Here is a 13,937-nt window from a genome sequence, read left to right as displayed (position 1 = left end):
ACCATTGATCAGCTTCATTGCTCTACCCTTGGAGGCTTTTACTGATATTAGACTGTGTTTAGCCTCACTAAAAATAGCTTGTGAAACTTCTCAGGTGAATTTCAGCCTTCTATAAGCACAGTGGCTATCACACTTCATACCATGCTCTCTCCCAACTATTAAAACACTATTTAAAATCAAGCGCTGCAACAACAACAAAAAAGTTAAAGATGGACAGAAGTAAATAATCTGACTTCCTACTTTAATCTTGCCAATTTAATCCTTTTGGCAAATGTGAGATTGCAGTCTGTTTCTCTATCCAGTCTAGTACCCATGAGACTAAATCTAAATTACATCAAAACTAAATCAAAAAGGCTTTTTCATAAGAGATCCATTTTAACAATGTAACAGAGAAACTTGACACATTAAAGTCACAGAGTTCTCAAGAGAATTCATGACAACTATGCAATATTTTGAAAGCTGCAACATTTAAAAGCAAGAGAGAAGAACTTGTCTGTTTTGGTTTTAATAGAAGGCAGGGTTACCATTAGTCTATCTACAAAACCCACTTTTTTCTGTCCGGTCTCCCTTTTCTCAATTGAAACAATCCTAATCCTTTCTCCCGTCCTCTTGCACATGGATAGAGATAAATCCTCTGCTCTAAAACAGCTCTTCTTTACCATTATTGCTCTGTAACACTTAGGGAAACGAGAAACAAGTACATACCATTTCAGGTCTAGGTACTTCTAATTGTGTACCACAAGGTGCTTGAATTGCTAGAAGTGTATCTCCTGGTTAAACAGCAATTTTTAAGAAAGCGTTAAGTGTATTTTTCTTAAGTCGTGTATAGTATCCACTCAAATGAGATCTGGAAATTCTCTAAGGCCACTTAAAGTACTGTGTAATTTAGCATATATAAACTTGTGGTAGGACATGGGCAGTCTCTCTAAGATCCAAGTATATTGGATAGCATAAATCACAGAATTCCAATACTAAAATCATAGTTGCAAAAACCTTTTCACAACAGTACAAGATTTACCATATTCTTTACCCATTTGTCATCTAGTTGTATATATAACATAAGGTGAAAATATTTAACTAGTTCCTTTTTTCACAGAATCAAAGAATCATTTAGGTTGGAAAAGACCTCCAAGATCATCAAGTCCAACCTTTGACTCATCACAACCATGTCAACTAGACCACAGCACTAAGTGTCATGTCCAGTTGTTCCTTGAATACCTCCATGGATAGTGACTCCACCACCTTCCTGGGTAGCCTGATCCAATGTTTAATCAGCCTTTCTTGAAGAAATTTTTCCTGATGTCCAGCCTGAACCTCCCTGGTGCAGCTTGAGGCCATGTCCTCTTGTCTTGTCACTGGTTGCCTGGGAGAAAAGATTGACCCCCACCTGGCTACAGCCTCCTTTCAGGTACTTGTAGAGAGTGATAAAGTCTCCCTTGACCCTCCTTTTCTCCAGGTTAAATAACCCCAGCTCCCTCAGCTGCTCCTCATATGACTTCAGCTAAACCAGATCTCTGGTCTAGCTCACTTTATGACTTTGATGACTGGTGGTACTACGGAGATTTAATAGAAGAAGAAGAGGTATTAATGTTCATCTTCAGTGCCAGCACTTCCAAATGTCTAAGCTCATGGCTTCCACAGCACATACAACTAGGATGTAACAGCTGTCTGTCACACTCATCTGTGGCTTACTATGCACATTAAAATGTGCTGGTTAAAATCAGGGGACCACATTTACATGCACACCACTGGCACAATACTGCAGGTTACTTCCTTACCTGCACATCATTTCCTCTTTGTCCATAACTGATTTGGAGTAACACTTTTCTTTCTCTTAGGTGAAGTACTATGTGAGCACCATGCCAGCTCCCTCCATGTTTTGTAATGACTAACCTCTTTTCAGTAGCAGCCCATTTTTGTTAAATTCTGCAGTAGTTTTCTAATCTAGTGTTTTTATTTAAAAAGTCTTCCTTGTGGCAAAGAAAAGATAGATTTGAGCCTAGCTGGAGGCTGAACAACAACCTTCCTTAGGTGCCCCAGGATCAGGAGATGATGTCAAGGGAAGTAACTTCTGCCAGCACTTCCCAGCAATTTCTTCAAACCACCTGTACAGGAATGCTTTAGATTTAGGAGCAATGCCCCATCATTGACCTTCTGCTGGCTCCATTTGTACAGCATCACAAGCTCTGTCTGGCCAAGTTGCCACCAGAACATGATACAAAATTTGGATCTTCCTGGTTCTTCTGGAGGGTTGGACCAACATGTCCTGTCTCTGCTTCCATTAATAGCCCATGGCAAGCTGCTGAAAAGTATGAATACCAAAAAAGACACCCAAAACGAGGACTCCAGCTGAGCTTCCATTCTATACAATCTATGACTACAACTAGAAAATGCCAGAACTTGGTAGCCATGAACATTATGAGACCTCTACCTAGTAATGATCACTTATTGAGTACTTCTCAGTTCTTAATACTTGCAGGAAAAAAGTGGGTTAGTTAGCAAGTTATTTTTCAACAATCTCTCACTTTAGAAATACAGCCTAGCAGCAACTTACCATTGAAGCAGTTGCAGATATCTTCATGGGTGACATATGAAAATGTAATTTATGTCAAGGAACATTTTTCTTAATACAATATAAAACTAGTATTTGCTGCCCTTCAGAAGTTTGTCCAAACTGAACCTAAACTGTAACGTTATTATTGTCAGAGGTGTAATCAAGGCATTATTTTTGACTTTCAGAATGGCTTGTTACAAATAATAAAGAGTTCTGTGTTTTAAAGAAAATACCTGTACCAGCAAAGAAAATACAAAAAGAAAAACAGTTGTGTAGCTTGAACAAGAAGAGATTCTTCTAAAAAAGGAGAACATGTAAAATCTTGTTTTGAAGAATACCATTTACCTTGCTAATTTGACAATACAGAATTCAGGTATGTATCAGCATTTCCCAGAATCACACAGAAATACTGCTAGAGGGAACTTCAGAATTCTTCTGCCATCCCATTCCTCTGCCTCAAGGTAGGATAAATCCACTGTTCAGACATTCCAGACAGATGTTTGTCTTTCCTCGTCTGCAAAACCTCCAGTGACAAATATTCCACCACCTCCCTGGGGAATCAATTTCAGTGCTAGCTCTACCAAAAGTTTTTCTAACATATAACTTCAATCTCCTTTGCTACAGAAACAGTTTCTGAACAGAAACTCCAGTAATTTTTAAGTACTTATCGATAGTATTACAGATAGGAAGGGCACTTTCCTGCTCCCATTCTCAGGTGTCTGTTTTGTAAGACAGCTAGACACATGCTTACAAGCAATGCAGCTGCAACTCTCTGGTATTTATATACAGGATTTTTTTTCCAGTTTGAAACCCAACAAGCTTCAGGACATTGTCAACTCCATTTATCTTTGGCTGATAGCTTAATCTTTTCAAAATAATGAAGCAACAAAAAAGATTCATGTAAAGCGCTGGTAACAAAATTTAAGTTCTGGAAAGCAGTATCACTAATTGATTTCAAGTTACTAGGATTATACTATTGACTTAATAGTTACTGCTGTACATATATATATATATATATATATATATATATATATATGCTAAATTATTTTCATATTACCAATCACAGTCATGGAAGTTAAAAAGTCATGTAAATAAGATTTCTATCTTCTTTTGTTGAAGTAAAACCGGAAAAAATACTGCTGTACCTTGCTAAATGAGTTACATTATGCTTTATCCATTACCTACACTTTAACTGTTGCTTTAATTCTAGTTCCAAAATGCACACAATTAATTTAAAAGGATATTGGTGGTTTGTAGAATCATCCATGACGTTCTTGATACTTTGCTGAAGCCACAATTTCTGCTGATCCAATTCTTTTTCTTTTAGTTCTAAATCTTCAATTTCAGCTTCCAGATACCTCAGTCTGTCTATGACTTCTTTTGTATTGCAGCCAGCACCTACTCCTCTTAAAAAGGTATAAGGGTTCATGAAACCAAAAGTAAAAATCTAAAGCAAATATCCAATGATAATTTCTTAAGATTTATTTTTAACACTTGGAAAATGTACTAATATTCAATATGAAGGAAATGAGCATTTAACCTCTCAGGAGTGTTTTGACAGGAAAATGAAAATTCTTTAATTCAGATCAAATTTAGAATTTCCCTCTACAAAAACTTATCTTCTTTTGGAACACGCTTTTTTTTTTCTGTCTTGGAACTATTCTGCAGGCCCTAGCTCCTTCCCCTATAATTCTTATCTTGAGCTTTTACCTTCAGAGACCTAAGAGAAAACAGGCACTGCTGTGGTAGGGCAGATAGGTGGAGACTGAGTCCTGACAGCCCTCCCAGATTCATTCTGAGTGAATTTTTCAACTACAAGTGCTAGTTATAAAGTAGCACTACAAGTTTTCTGAAATATTCTCTTCCGTGTGCTTTAAACTTGATTTTATGTATCACAGACACAAGTTAAAGGGAAAACAAATACAGTTCATTTGCAACTTTATTGTACTTCTACAACATCATATCACATTGTTCATTGATTAGCACAATGTTAATTTATGGTGTCATATCTAGTCAGAAGAAGTAGAAAGAAGCAATTTTTGTTGCTCTTAGGCATGTGAAAATTTGCAGAACTGACATAACTTACTTCCATTGAATGCTGTTTTTTGACTTCTTCTCAATGAGATCAATCCCCTCCAGAACGTTGGTGATATCATAGATCCTTCTCTTCTGCCTCACAGCAAGCGTATCAGCAGCCTGTTGAGAGAACAAGTATCAGCAACTTGCATGCTAAGACACTTAAGCCACTCCCTTGGAAAAATGCCATCTAGTGTAACTTCGAAAGGAGAAGGTTCCACTCTCCAAGAGCCAGATACCACCATGAACTCTGAAGTTTAGCACCTGCAGGCAGTGCTACAAAGCACAGGGAGCAGTCCCTAACAGAGAAGGGAGGTAAAAGGGGTTGCAAAGACCATGGTTGGTATCTGGAGCATATTCAACTGCATGGAGGAGCTTGCCATGCTCTTTCTGGAGGGCAGGAAAAGGTATGGAAGGCAGGCAGCAATGCCTTGCAGTGGGGCAAGCCTCTGAAGCCAAGGACTTACCATTCTTTCCACTGACACTCGAGGTATTACAGCCTTTGTTTGGCTTCAGTAGTGCCAGGATACCAATCAACAGGGCTGTAATCTCACTAAGTGGCTGCAGGAGAGCTGCAGTATTTCAGGCCAGCATTGTCCTCGTACAAATGTCCCTCGAAGGACATCTGTCACACTGAGCACTGACACCCTGGAACAGCTGCCAGGGATGTTGCTGCTGACACACAGCCAGCTGTGCAGTGCATCTGAGGGCTGCCACACCTCGCCCCTCCAAGCAAAGCAGCATCAGGCAGAGACAACCACTTTGTGCCTTACTTCTTACTCTCCATGGTGACTTTTGTGTAACTGATGCAAAGACTTAAGATAAAATAAGCAAATGAGCTACTCATGCCTTCCACACCTGAAAAGCAGCTCAAGTTCAAAGGATATTCACTAAAAGAAGGGAAAGCTGAGAGGAGTCCGACTCTGTAGTTACTCAGGACACCTAAATACAATGATTACATGGAATTGTATATATTAAACAAATAGAAAAAGAAATAAAGAGAAGGGTAGGCAAAGACTTCTGAATTTCAACTAATGCATAAAGGTAAATAATTTCTACTATAGGAACATAATGATTTATTTCAGTTTGTTCCAACAATCTATTGAATGTACGCTTTTTGTGAGCAGCCTATATGAAAGAAAGGTACAGCTTGAGACAACCATAACCTGGAAGGAAAACCAAATTTCTTTGCTTAATAACACAATTACCTTTTGCTACTGAAATAAAGTTGACAGGATAAAAAGAAAGGACAGAGATTATAAAAATACTCTTTTAGCCATGAAGTATAAACACTGTTCTTTCTCCTTGACAGTGATATACCCACTAAACACTGTTTCCACTGACACCATTAGCAGCATTTATTTTATGAATGGTCTTCTGTATGAGTCTTTTAAAACATTTTCTTAACTAACAAAACAAGATGCACGCAAATACATATAAAGTGCAGTTTAGTTCTCTCCAAGGAACCAGGCTCTTTGATCACTTGTTTCAGTAGGTATGCACTTGCTAGCTCAATTTGCTATTTCTGCTGCATACATACACACTGCTCCCAAGGACTGCAAGAGAACCTTAAAAATCTAGCAAGTGACAGAGTTGATGTCATTTGCACAATGCTGTATCAGCACCCCATACATCTCAAAGTCTTCAGTTATTCTGGAGGCTATTTACATTATTCAGTGCAAGGAATGGACAGGACACACTTAGATGCTATCCAACTTTCTGCTTTTTTTCCCACTGCTCCACATATTTACCTAGGACTTAGTATACCACTCATGGCTTGAACAGTGAAGAAGCTCCTCTGGAGACATTTCACTACCTCTTGAAATTTTCCCAAAGGCCTGTCTACAAAGTATAAATGCTTTACTAATCTTAATGTATTTCCAAACTGTACTGGTAGCAAAAGATACCAATATACATAAATTTGGAGATATAAAACCAAAGCTTAAGATTTTTTCTTAATAAGTCACTTTTTCTGAGTGTCCAATTTCAACTGTTTCAAAGTTGAAGTAATTGTTCCACTCTAAATGCTATTGCATTTTGTATGCCCAAAGCACAGCTCCCATGAACACCAGAAGCAGATTTACCACCACCAGCTCCAGATCCCCAGGACAGGGGCTCATTTCATAGGAAAATGGACAGCACAGTTACATAGGTATTTGGCTTGACTAGCCCTGTATACAATTCAATCACTGCTATGAAGTTCAACTACTTGCAACAAGAGTTCCAACACAAGCTGCGGCCAGTTCCCAAGCTGAAACGTTTAATCCAGACACTAGCTTTCTGGTACAGACCTTGTAATCTAATTATCTCTTAAAAATTTCACAGATATTTTAAAAAGCAATTGAGAAGTTTTTCCCTGACATTCTAGCAGTTATCAGTGTGATACCTTCTGCCAGGTACATGGATCAGAAATTAAGTTCAGTCTTCCACATAAACAATTCACTAATAATTAAAATAATGAAAAGGGCTTCCTGACACAAATCTGTTGTCAAAAACACTGTTAAAACTTATCTCTTCTTAGCCTGTGTCAAGAAAGGGACATCTGCAACAATGGTCCAGCTGACATGGGTGGACATAGCTTCCACACTCAGAGTTTTTTTATAAAATCCTTCTAATGTTAAGCTGCTGAACTCTATCATTATTCCTCCTAATATCTCCTCAGACTTTGATTAAGTATGTATTCAAGCCAAGCATTCATGAGTGTCTCATAGATAGGTTCAGAGCTGGAATAAACTATCTAAGCACAGAGCTATGGAATACAGAAAACACACTGTACAGTACAGGTTCAGCTGCAGGCAGGCACACATGCCCAGAAATAAGAAAGAAAGGCCAGGAAAAGGGCAGTTGGGAGTTTGTAGCCCCCCCACCCCCAACTTGTTTTCTCCCTGGGAGCTGACAAAAGGCAGCAGAAATCATCAGCTGTAAATGTGCTTCATTAGCCCTAGAGAGAGGAAGAACTCGATAGAGCACTGAGGCAGAGTAATTACTGAGAACCATCACAAAGCACAGGGGTCAGCACTGCCTGCTTGCTCTCTTCGTGTCTCTGTCAAAAGAAGGAGGTCCTGCATCTTCTGAACTCTGCCTGTACCACATGACAACATTTTCTCCCCAAGAGGGCTGACAACAGTTTGGTGAGAGTTTTAAATTGAATGGTGCTCTTGCCAAATTGTATATAAAAGTACTGAGTGTCATTGCAACATAAACACTAAGGGAATGTAAAATCTAACAGACAGGCTCTTTCTTCTTCTGTGGAGTACAGCAACTGTGAGGCAGTTATTTGCCCCTGACCAGTACACTCCTAAAACAAGTAGATTTTAGAGTATCTCATGTTTTGCACTGATGATCAGAAACACTAGTTAACCATTATTAGAGCAGGGATGGTATTCTGCTAGAAATGAAGCCCACTTAAGAAATTAGGGCACAAATATTGTACAGTATGAACAGCATCCATTCAGATGGTTTATTCCTTATTCACTCATCTTGCTCTTTTTCTCTCTTCCCTGCAATTCATGGGTTGCTGCAGATAGAAATTTAGTTCTTTCCCTTCTATATCATCCCTTAGTGTTTTAAGCTTAATTCCATAAGTAGATTTCTTTATATAGGGCTATTCCATGACAAGTATATAATTATTTTAGAATTGCTGTTTGATTTTAAAGTAAATACAAAATTCAAATTTCAAGTGAAGAAAATTCTCACTTCCATTCCCACAATTTCTCAGATGTTACCAGTGTCCGGCATTAAAACATTTTCACAGCTTCCTCTTACACCCTGCTAAACTATAATTATAGAGGTGTTAAAGATCACCAGAAAATGTCCCATAGAACAGATGTTCCTTCTCAACTGCTAAATCACAAAGCTGGAAATCCACCTGTTTTCAAATTTGATTTTCTTTCTACTGCTGGTTTTGTTACAGAAATACCAATCAGCAGCACATCAGACAGTCAATACCAGCCAGCAGGGAGACACTTAAAGGTGTTCACTGCACGAATCATTTCTTGGAATGCTCTGTTCCATTTCAAGGCTGTCCTGTTCTTCAGTTTGCTGAGCACACTGGCTTTACAGAAACACACAAACTGGTCTTCATTTTTCATTAGACATATGGCTTATTTAGGATAAAACCAGTTTCAGAAATGTATGTTCTGACTCACTGCTTATGAATGTACCAACAGTTTAAGCACTGCAGTTAGTATTTACTTGCAACAAATTGTAACCTGTAATTCAGAAACCAGTCTCCAATGGGTCTTGAGCATAAATGCCTGTGATTGGCTGCAATGCCCACTTAACTCTTCTGTGGCTATCAACCCTTTCACTCCCTCTGAGTAGGTACCTTTCTCACTAAAGAGAACAAGAAGCATTGCTCCATCCCACTACTCAGTCCAACTTTATTGTTCAAGTCAATCCTCTTTGGCACTTTAAGCCAAGCTTTTGGGCCTGATGTCTTTCACACTGAGTATGTTTTGCTTCTCAGATTGACCTGGAACATCTCTCAGGATGTGGCAGACACTTAAAAGAAGCTGCACAACAATCCCAAAGATCTAGACATTTTCATTCTGTTTTGCTAGATAAAGAGGCAACTAATACTAAGGAGCTCATCAACTTGTCCAGAATACAGCATAACTAAATGAAGAATATAAAACCTATCACTGTCCTTCCCTATTCACCCTGAAGTTTAATTAGCCAGAGTTACATCACTAAAGTGCATCCGCTCTGAAGAGGCATACACAAAAAAAGCTCCGAGAACACCATCTACCTCCTGGGGCCTATTAAGAGCAATCAAAAAATAGGTCAGTTTTCCAGAAAGGACTTTAAGCAGAGCACCAAGCCAGCCTCTTGCTGCACTTTGCTATACAACTCAGCTGTTCACTGACAACCTTAACCACTTAGGTTAACATACCTTTGCCTCAATGCATTGCATACCCAACAGCCCAGAGGGCCCGAGCTCCTGGGCCAGAGCAGCAGCATGCTCCAGGGAACTGGCAGGACACAGTAGCAAGGATCCCTCCTGCAACACAGCGACCTCCTGGCACCAGGACCCTGCCAAGGTGGGTTGGTCCCAGGGCATCACTGGAGAGGCTCCAGCTGCTGCAGCCACACGCATGCCTTGGAGGCAGCAGGCTGGCTGCAGAGCTGGGTGACAATGATTTGTCACTCCTGTGCCAATTCAGCTTCTTTGATTCACACACAGAAAGCATAAGGCGGCAATGGTCTGTTTTTCAACATGGTTTTCTCTTGCTTAAAGGAGAGGGGTGGCAAGAAACAGGTTTAAACAGCAGCCCATACACTGAGTCAGTGCAGAGAGCAACATAGGGCAGTAAAAAAAATCACAGAATTGTTAGGGCAGGAAGGGACCTCTGGAAATCATTTAGTCCAACCCCCACCATGGCAGGGTCTCCCGGAGCAGGTGCGGTGGGTTCTGAATGTCTCCAGAGAGGGAGACTCCACAACCTCCCTGGGCAGCTTGTTCCAGTGCTCTTGTAATGAACAAAGTTCCCGATACTCCCGGGCAGGGCCTTCCTAGTTCTCATGGCAACACTGAAACAACTACTAACTCTAGCTGAGTACCGATATTGAAATGTTAATTAACTAATTACTCTGTTTGTTTTCTCTAAACTACCCGGAGATAACCGGTCTCCCACCCCCCCACGCTACCATTCTGAGACTAAAATGCAAATAAAAAAACCCTTGGGATCATGGGAGTATTTTTAGGGGATAAAGACACCCCTAAATAAAGAAATAAACACAGTAGAGGGGGCTAAACAAATGCCCTAGCTGAAGAAGAGGGAAACACATCCCCTGCTCGACTTTCACCTGTCACCATCACCTTAAAGACTAGACTAGAGTACGCTGTGGGAAGCAGAGACAAAAAGACAGAACTTCCTAGTGCTGCCACAAGGGAAAGAGAGGGGACAGCTGTTATTCTGGATTTAAGCAACGGATTCCTGCGCATCTCCTCATCCTTTGACTACCGGGGTGCCACAAGGAAAGAAAAGGGGACAGCTGCTACTCTGGACTTCAGGAACAGACTCTGTATGCTTCCTTCCCTTTCAGCTACCTAGGAAAGCTACAACAGCGGGGGCAAGCTCTGTTCGGGTCCCCTGCCCAGCTGATCTTTTCAATAAAGAGCTGAATATTAATAAAGGCATTAGCCCTGTTCATTTCATTCTGCCCCCCCTTAGCATAGAGAAGTTCTTCCTCATATTGAGGTGAAAACTTCTATGCTTTAGTTTACGGCCACTGCTCCTCATCCTGTCACTGGGCACACTACCAAAGAGTCTGGCACCATCCTCTTGGCAGCCATCAATAAGATAAATATATATATATATATATACATGCACCGATGAGACCTGCTCTCAATGTTTCCAGACTAAACAGGCCCAGCTCCCGCAGTCTCTTTTCATAAGAGACTACAAAATATAAGGGATGCTCCAGACCCCGCACCACCTTTGTAGCCCTCTGTTGGACCCTCTCCAGTAGCTCCTTGTCTTTCTTCTACTGAAGAGCCCAGAACAGGGCACAGTCAGTAAGACCACTCTCAGTAAGTTAAACTTAACACACGGTGCCCCTTACACCCCTTTATAAAGGGCCGAAACGCGTGTTTTAGCCGACAGCGGCAGCTGTCAGCTATCACCGGGCACCCGCAGCCCGTCAACGGCCGGGGGAGGCCCCTCCACGCCGGGCGGGCGGGCGGGACAGAAGGAAGGGAGGAAAGAAGGAGGGAGCGGGCGGCCCTGCTCGGTCCCCGCGCTGCGCCGCCCTGGCTGCAGCGCGGCGGGCCCTGTGCCCGGCCGGGCCCGGCGGTGCTGCCGGCCGCCCCCCCGCTCTCGCACCGCTTTGAGGTCCAGCACGCCGTCCTTGGCCTCCTGCAGCAGCGACACGAACTTGGTGGTCAGCAGCCCCAGGCTCTTCTCGTGGCGGCTGCTGCCGCCGCCCGCAGCCTCGGCCGCCGCGGCCATGCCGCCGGCGGGGCCACGTGTCGCGACCGCCGCAACGGCCCGAGCGGGAGCGCGGCCCCCGGCCCAGCGCGGCGGCGGGAGGGGCGGCCCGCAGGAAGTGACGCCGCCGCCGTTGCCTGGAAACCGGCACGGTCCGGCCGCGGGGCCGGGGCTGCGATGGGGGACGGGCCCGGCCCCCTCCGGCCTGGCAGGGTGGGCGGTCCCGCGGCCTGCGAGGGAGGGATTGCAGTTGGCTGGGTAGGGGTGCTCCCGACTCTCGCTCAGGGCTCCCAGGACTGATAGCGCAGGCCTGCAGTCGGCCAGACATGTCCCACGAGCCTGCCTGTCGCCGCCTCGATAGCTCCTTGTCACTCATTTCACCGTTCGCATTTGATATAAAAACACTTAGATTAATTGCGGACGGTGTTCCCACACCCCCCAGGCCAGGCACAAGACACGCTGACGATCTGGCCAGGGACACAGTGAATTTTCGATGCTTACACAGCCCCTTCCACTGGTGTCCAAATATACTTGGCTTTAGTTCAGGTACACGTCTTTCCCTCAGTTACCATCGAATAAAAGCAGAGAAGCTTTTATTAGAAGTTAAAGTCCATACTGTGTGAGAACTCCGGGGATGCACGTAAAGAAGAGCAGACCCTCAGCTACCCATGACACACGGCAGTGGGGCTCGGCACCCTGGGTGTGCCACGGCACGCAGGAGCTGCGCCTGCACAGGCAATCGCATATTCATAACGTGCATGCTAACGCTCTGGACCTGGAACCACAGTCCTGGTCTCAAGTAACACAAGAATTTCTTGACTCCATACTCAATATTGATTGAAACAGATCATTCTCTAGTTGGGAAATGAAAGTCTAATAAAGGAATTGATTTTAAATTGTCATGATTAATGCATGAGAGCATGCCTCGCATTTGACAAGGTTAGTGTTCACATTTTGTTTATATTTTTATTTAATTAAATGTATTTTATTTATTTATTTTATTATGTTTTTCAGTCATGCCGGGTTGAAATTTATCCTTGTGAATAGGTAAATTCAGTGCAGCTTTCACCTGCACTATGTCTTTATTATTTTACCATTTTGAGGGTAAAAATCATTTAAACACTTATTAAAAAGCTGTAAGGAAGCCATGTAAGCATAAAGAGGGAAACAATGCCGAAGATGGAGTCACGTGCAAGAAAAACAATGTTCCAAGCACTACTGACACATCCAAGTACTTTAATATGAAATTCCTGAGCCAAGAGCAAGGAATAGAAAGAATTAATGTTAAAAATGTTAACAACTCCCTGTCATGAAATTGAAAGTTTCAGAACAATAATTTTGGAGTTGAAACTCAGAGGAGATATTAAGAAATTGAATCAGGGGAAGAATAAGTTCTTTTAACTTCCTGGTACATTCCAGGTATTCAATTACTTCACCCAAAGTGTAGCTTGGTCAAATAATAAGCAAAGAAAAAAGAAGTGCCCCAGGAAACACTTGATCTACATGCCAGAAGAGCACTCTGAAATGGTGCACATTTTCTGCACCAATGATATCCATGAAAGTACTATTGAACAGCTTTTCAGGTGAGCATTTCCCTCACACACTGTGGACAGAGTATACAGAGCACAAGAGTAAAAAAAATAATTATTCTGCCTTTAGAAAACTGATAGTTAGAGTTTGTTCTTACACCCTGCTAACCATTACCAATATTTCTTAATTTTTGCATATTATGAACCAATGGAACAGATTCCAAGTAAACAGTCCTTAACAGCTCTCTCCTACCTTAGCTGAGAATACCACAGTGCAGACACCCCATTATAGCTGATGGCTCACTCCTGGTGTTTTCATGGGTCAGGTGTGGGAACGCCATGCAGAGTGTCAGAGCTGAAGCAGGTGTCTGCTTTCTGTCCCCTCCACAAATTTGGAATTTTACCCTTTTCTAAGACAGTGCAATCTCTAGACAATTCCCAGCCCTACACACCTCCCCCCATGCAAAGCAGAGTGGGGAGTGCTTTCCCAGGCTCTTGCAGGTGCCTCATTCAGTTGTTGGATTGCCTTTTTTTAAATTTTGCTTTGCTACTGCTACTTCCATTTTTTAAACAGAGTTTGTTCCCAGATTTCAAGGTTGTGCTTTGTTAAAGACTTGATCATCAGGATTTTGTTTCCACTGCCATGGCCTCTGCTTTTAACTTGTGCCCATGTTTTCAAGACCTTTGTCATCCCTTAAGCTGCACCTCAGCAAGAAGCAGCTGGTATCAAGCTGTGGTTCACATAACAAACTTTCATTAACAAATTGATAACAAACCCAGCAGGCCTCACACAGTTACCCAAAAGCCAGGGCTTTTTACTAGCACTAAATACTTTTGAAGAGCTGC

The 13,937-nt window shown here is 42.2% G+C and overlaps 1 protein-coding gene across 4 annotated transcripts in view; it reads right to left on the bottom strand.

The window, feature by feature from the left end:
- The window catches only part of LOC128793167 (carbonic anhydrase 13-like), a 42,129-nt gene extending 30,491 nt beyond the window's left edge, over window positions 1-11,638 (bottom strand). For all 4 annotated transcript variants that reach the window (XM_053952236.1, XM_053952251.1, XM_053952244.1 and 1 more), the window contains exons 1-5: window positions 11,458-11,638; window positions 4,641-4,750; window positions 3,799-3,960; window positions 2,555-2,598; window positions 706-770 (exon numbers count right to left, since the gene is read on the bottom strand). In XM_053952236.1, coding sequence (XP_053808211.1) covers window positions 706-770; window positions 2,555-2,598; window positions 3,799-3,960; window positions 4,641-4,750; window positions 11,458-11,583 — 507 coding nt within the window. In that variant the 5' untranslated portion in view covers window positions 11,584-11,638. The remainder of the gene's footprint in view (window positions 1-705; window positions 771-2,554; window positions 2,599-3,798; window positions 3,961-4,640; window positions 4,751-11,457) is intronic.
- Between the last annotated feature and the right edge of the window lie 2,299 nt (window positions 11,639-13,937).

The sequence above is a fragment of the Vidua chalybeata genome, chromosome 1, assembly GCF_026979565.1.
Source record: "Vidua chalybeata isolate OUT-0048 chromosome 1, bVidCha1 merged haplotype, whole genome shotgun sequence".
In the NCBI taxonomy this organism is placed as follows: domain Eukaryota; kingdom Metazoa; phylum Chordata; class Aves; order Passeriformes; family Viduidae; genus Vidua; species Vidua chalybeata.
Note: the sequence above shows the minus strand (reverse complement) of the source record. Positions and strands in the feature narration are given on the sequence as shown.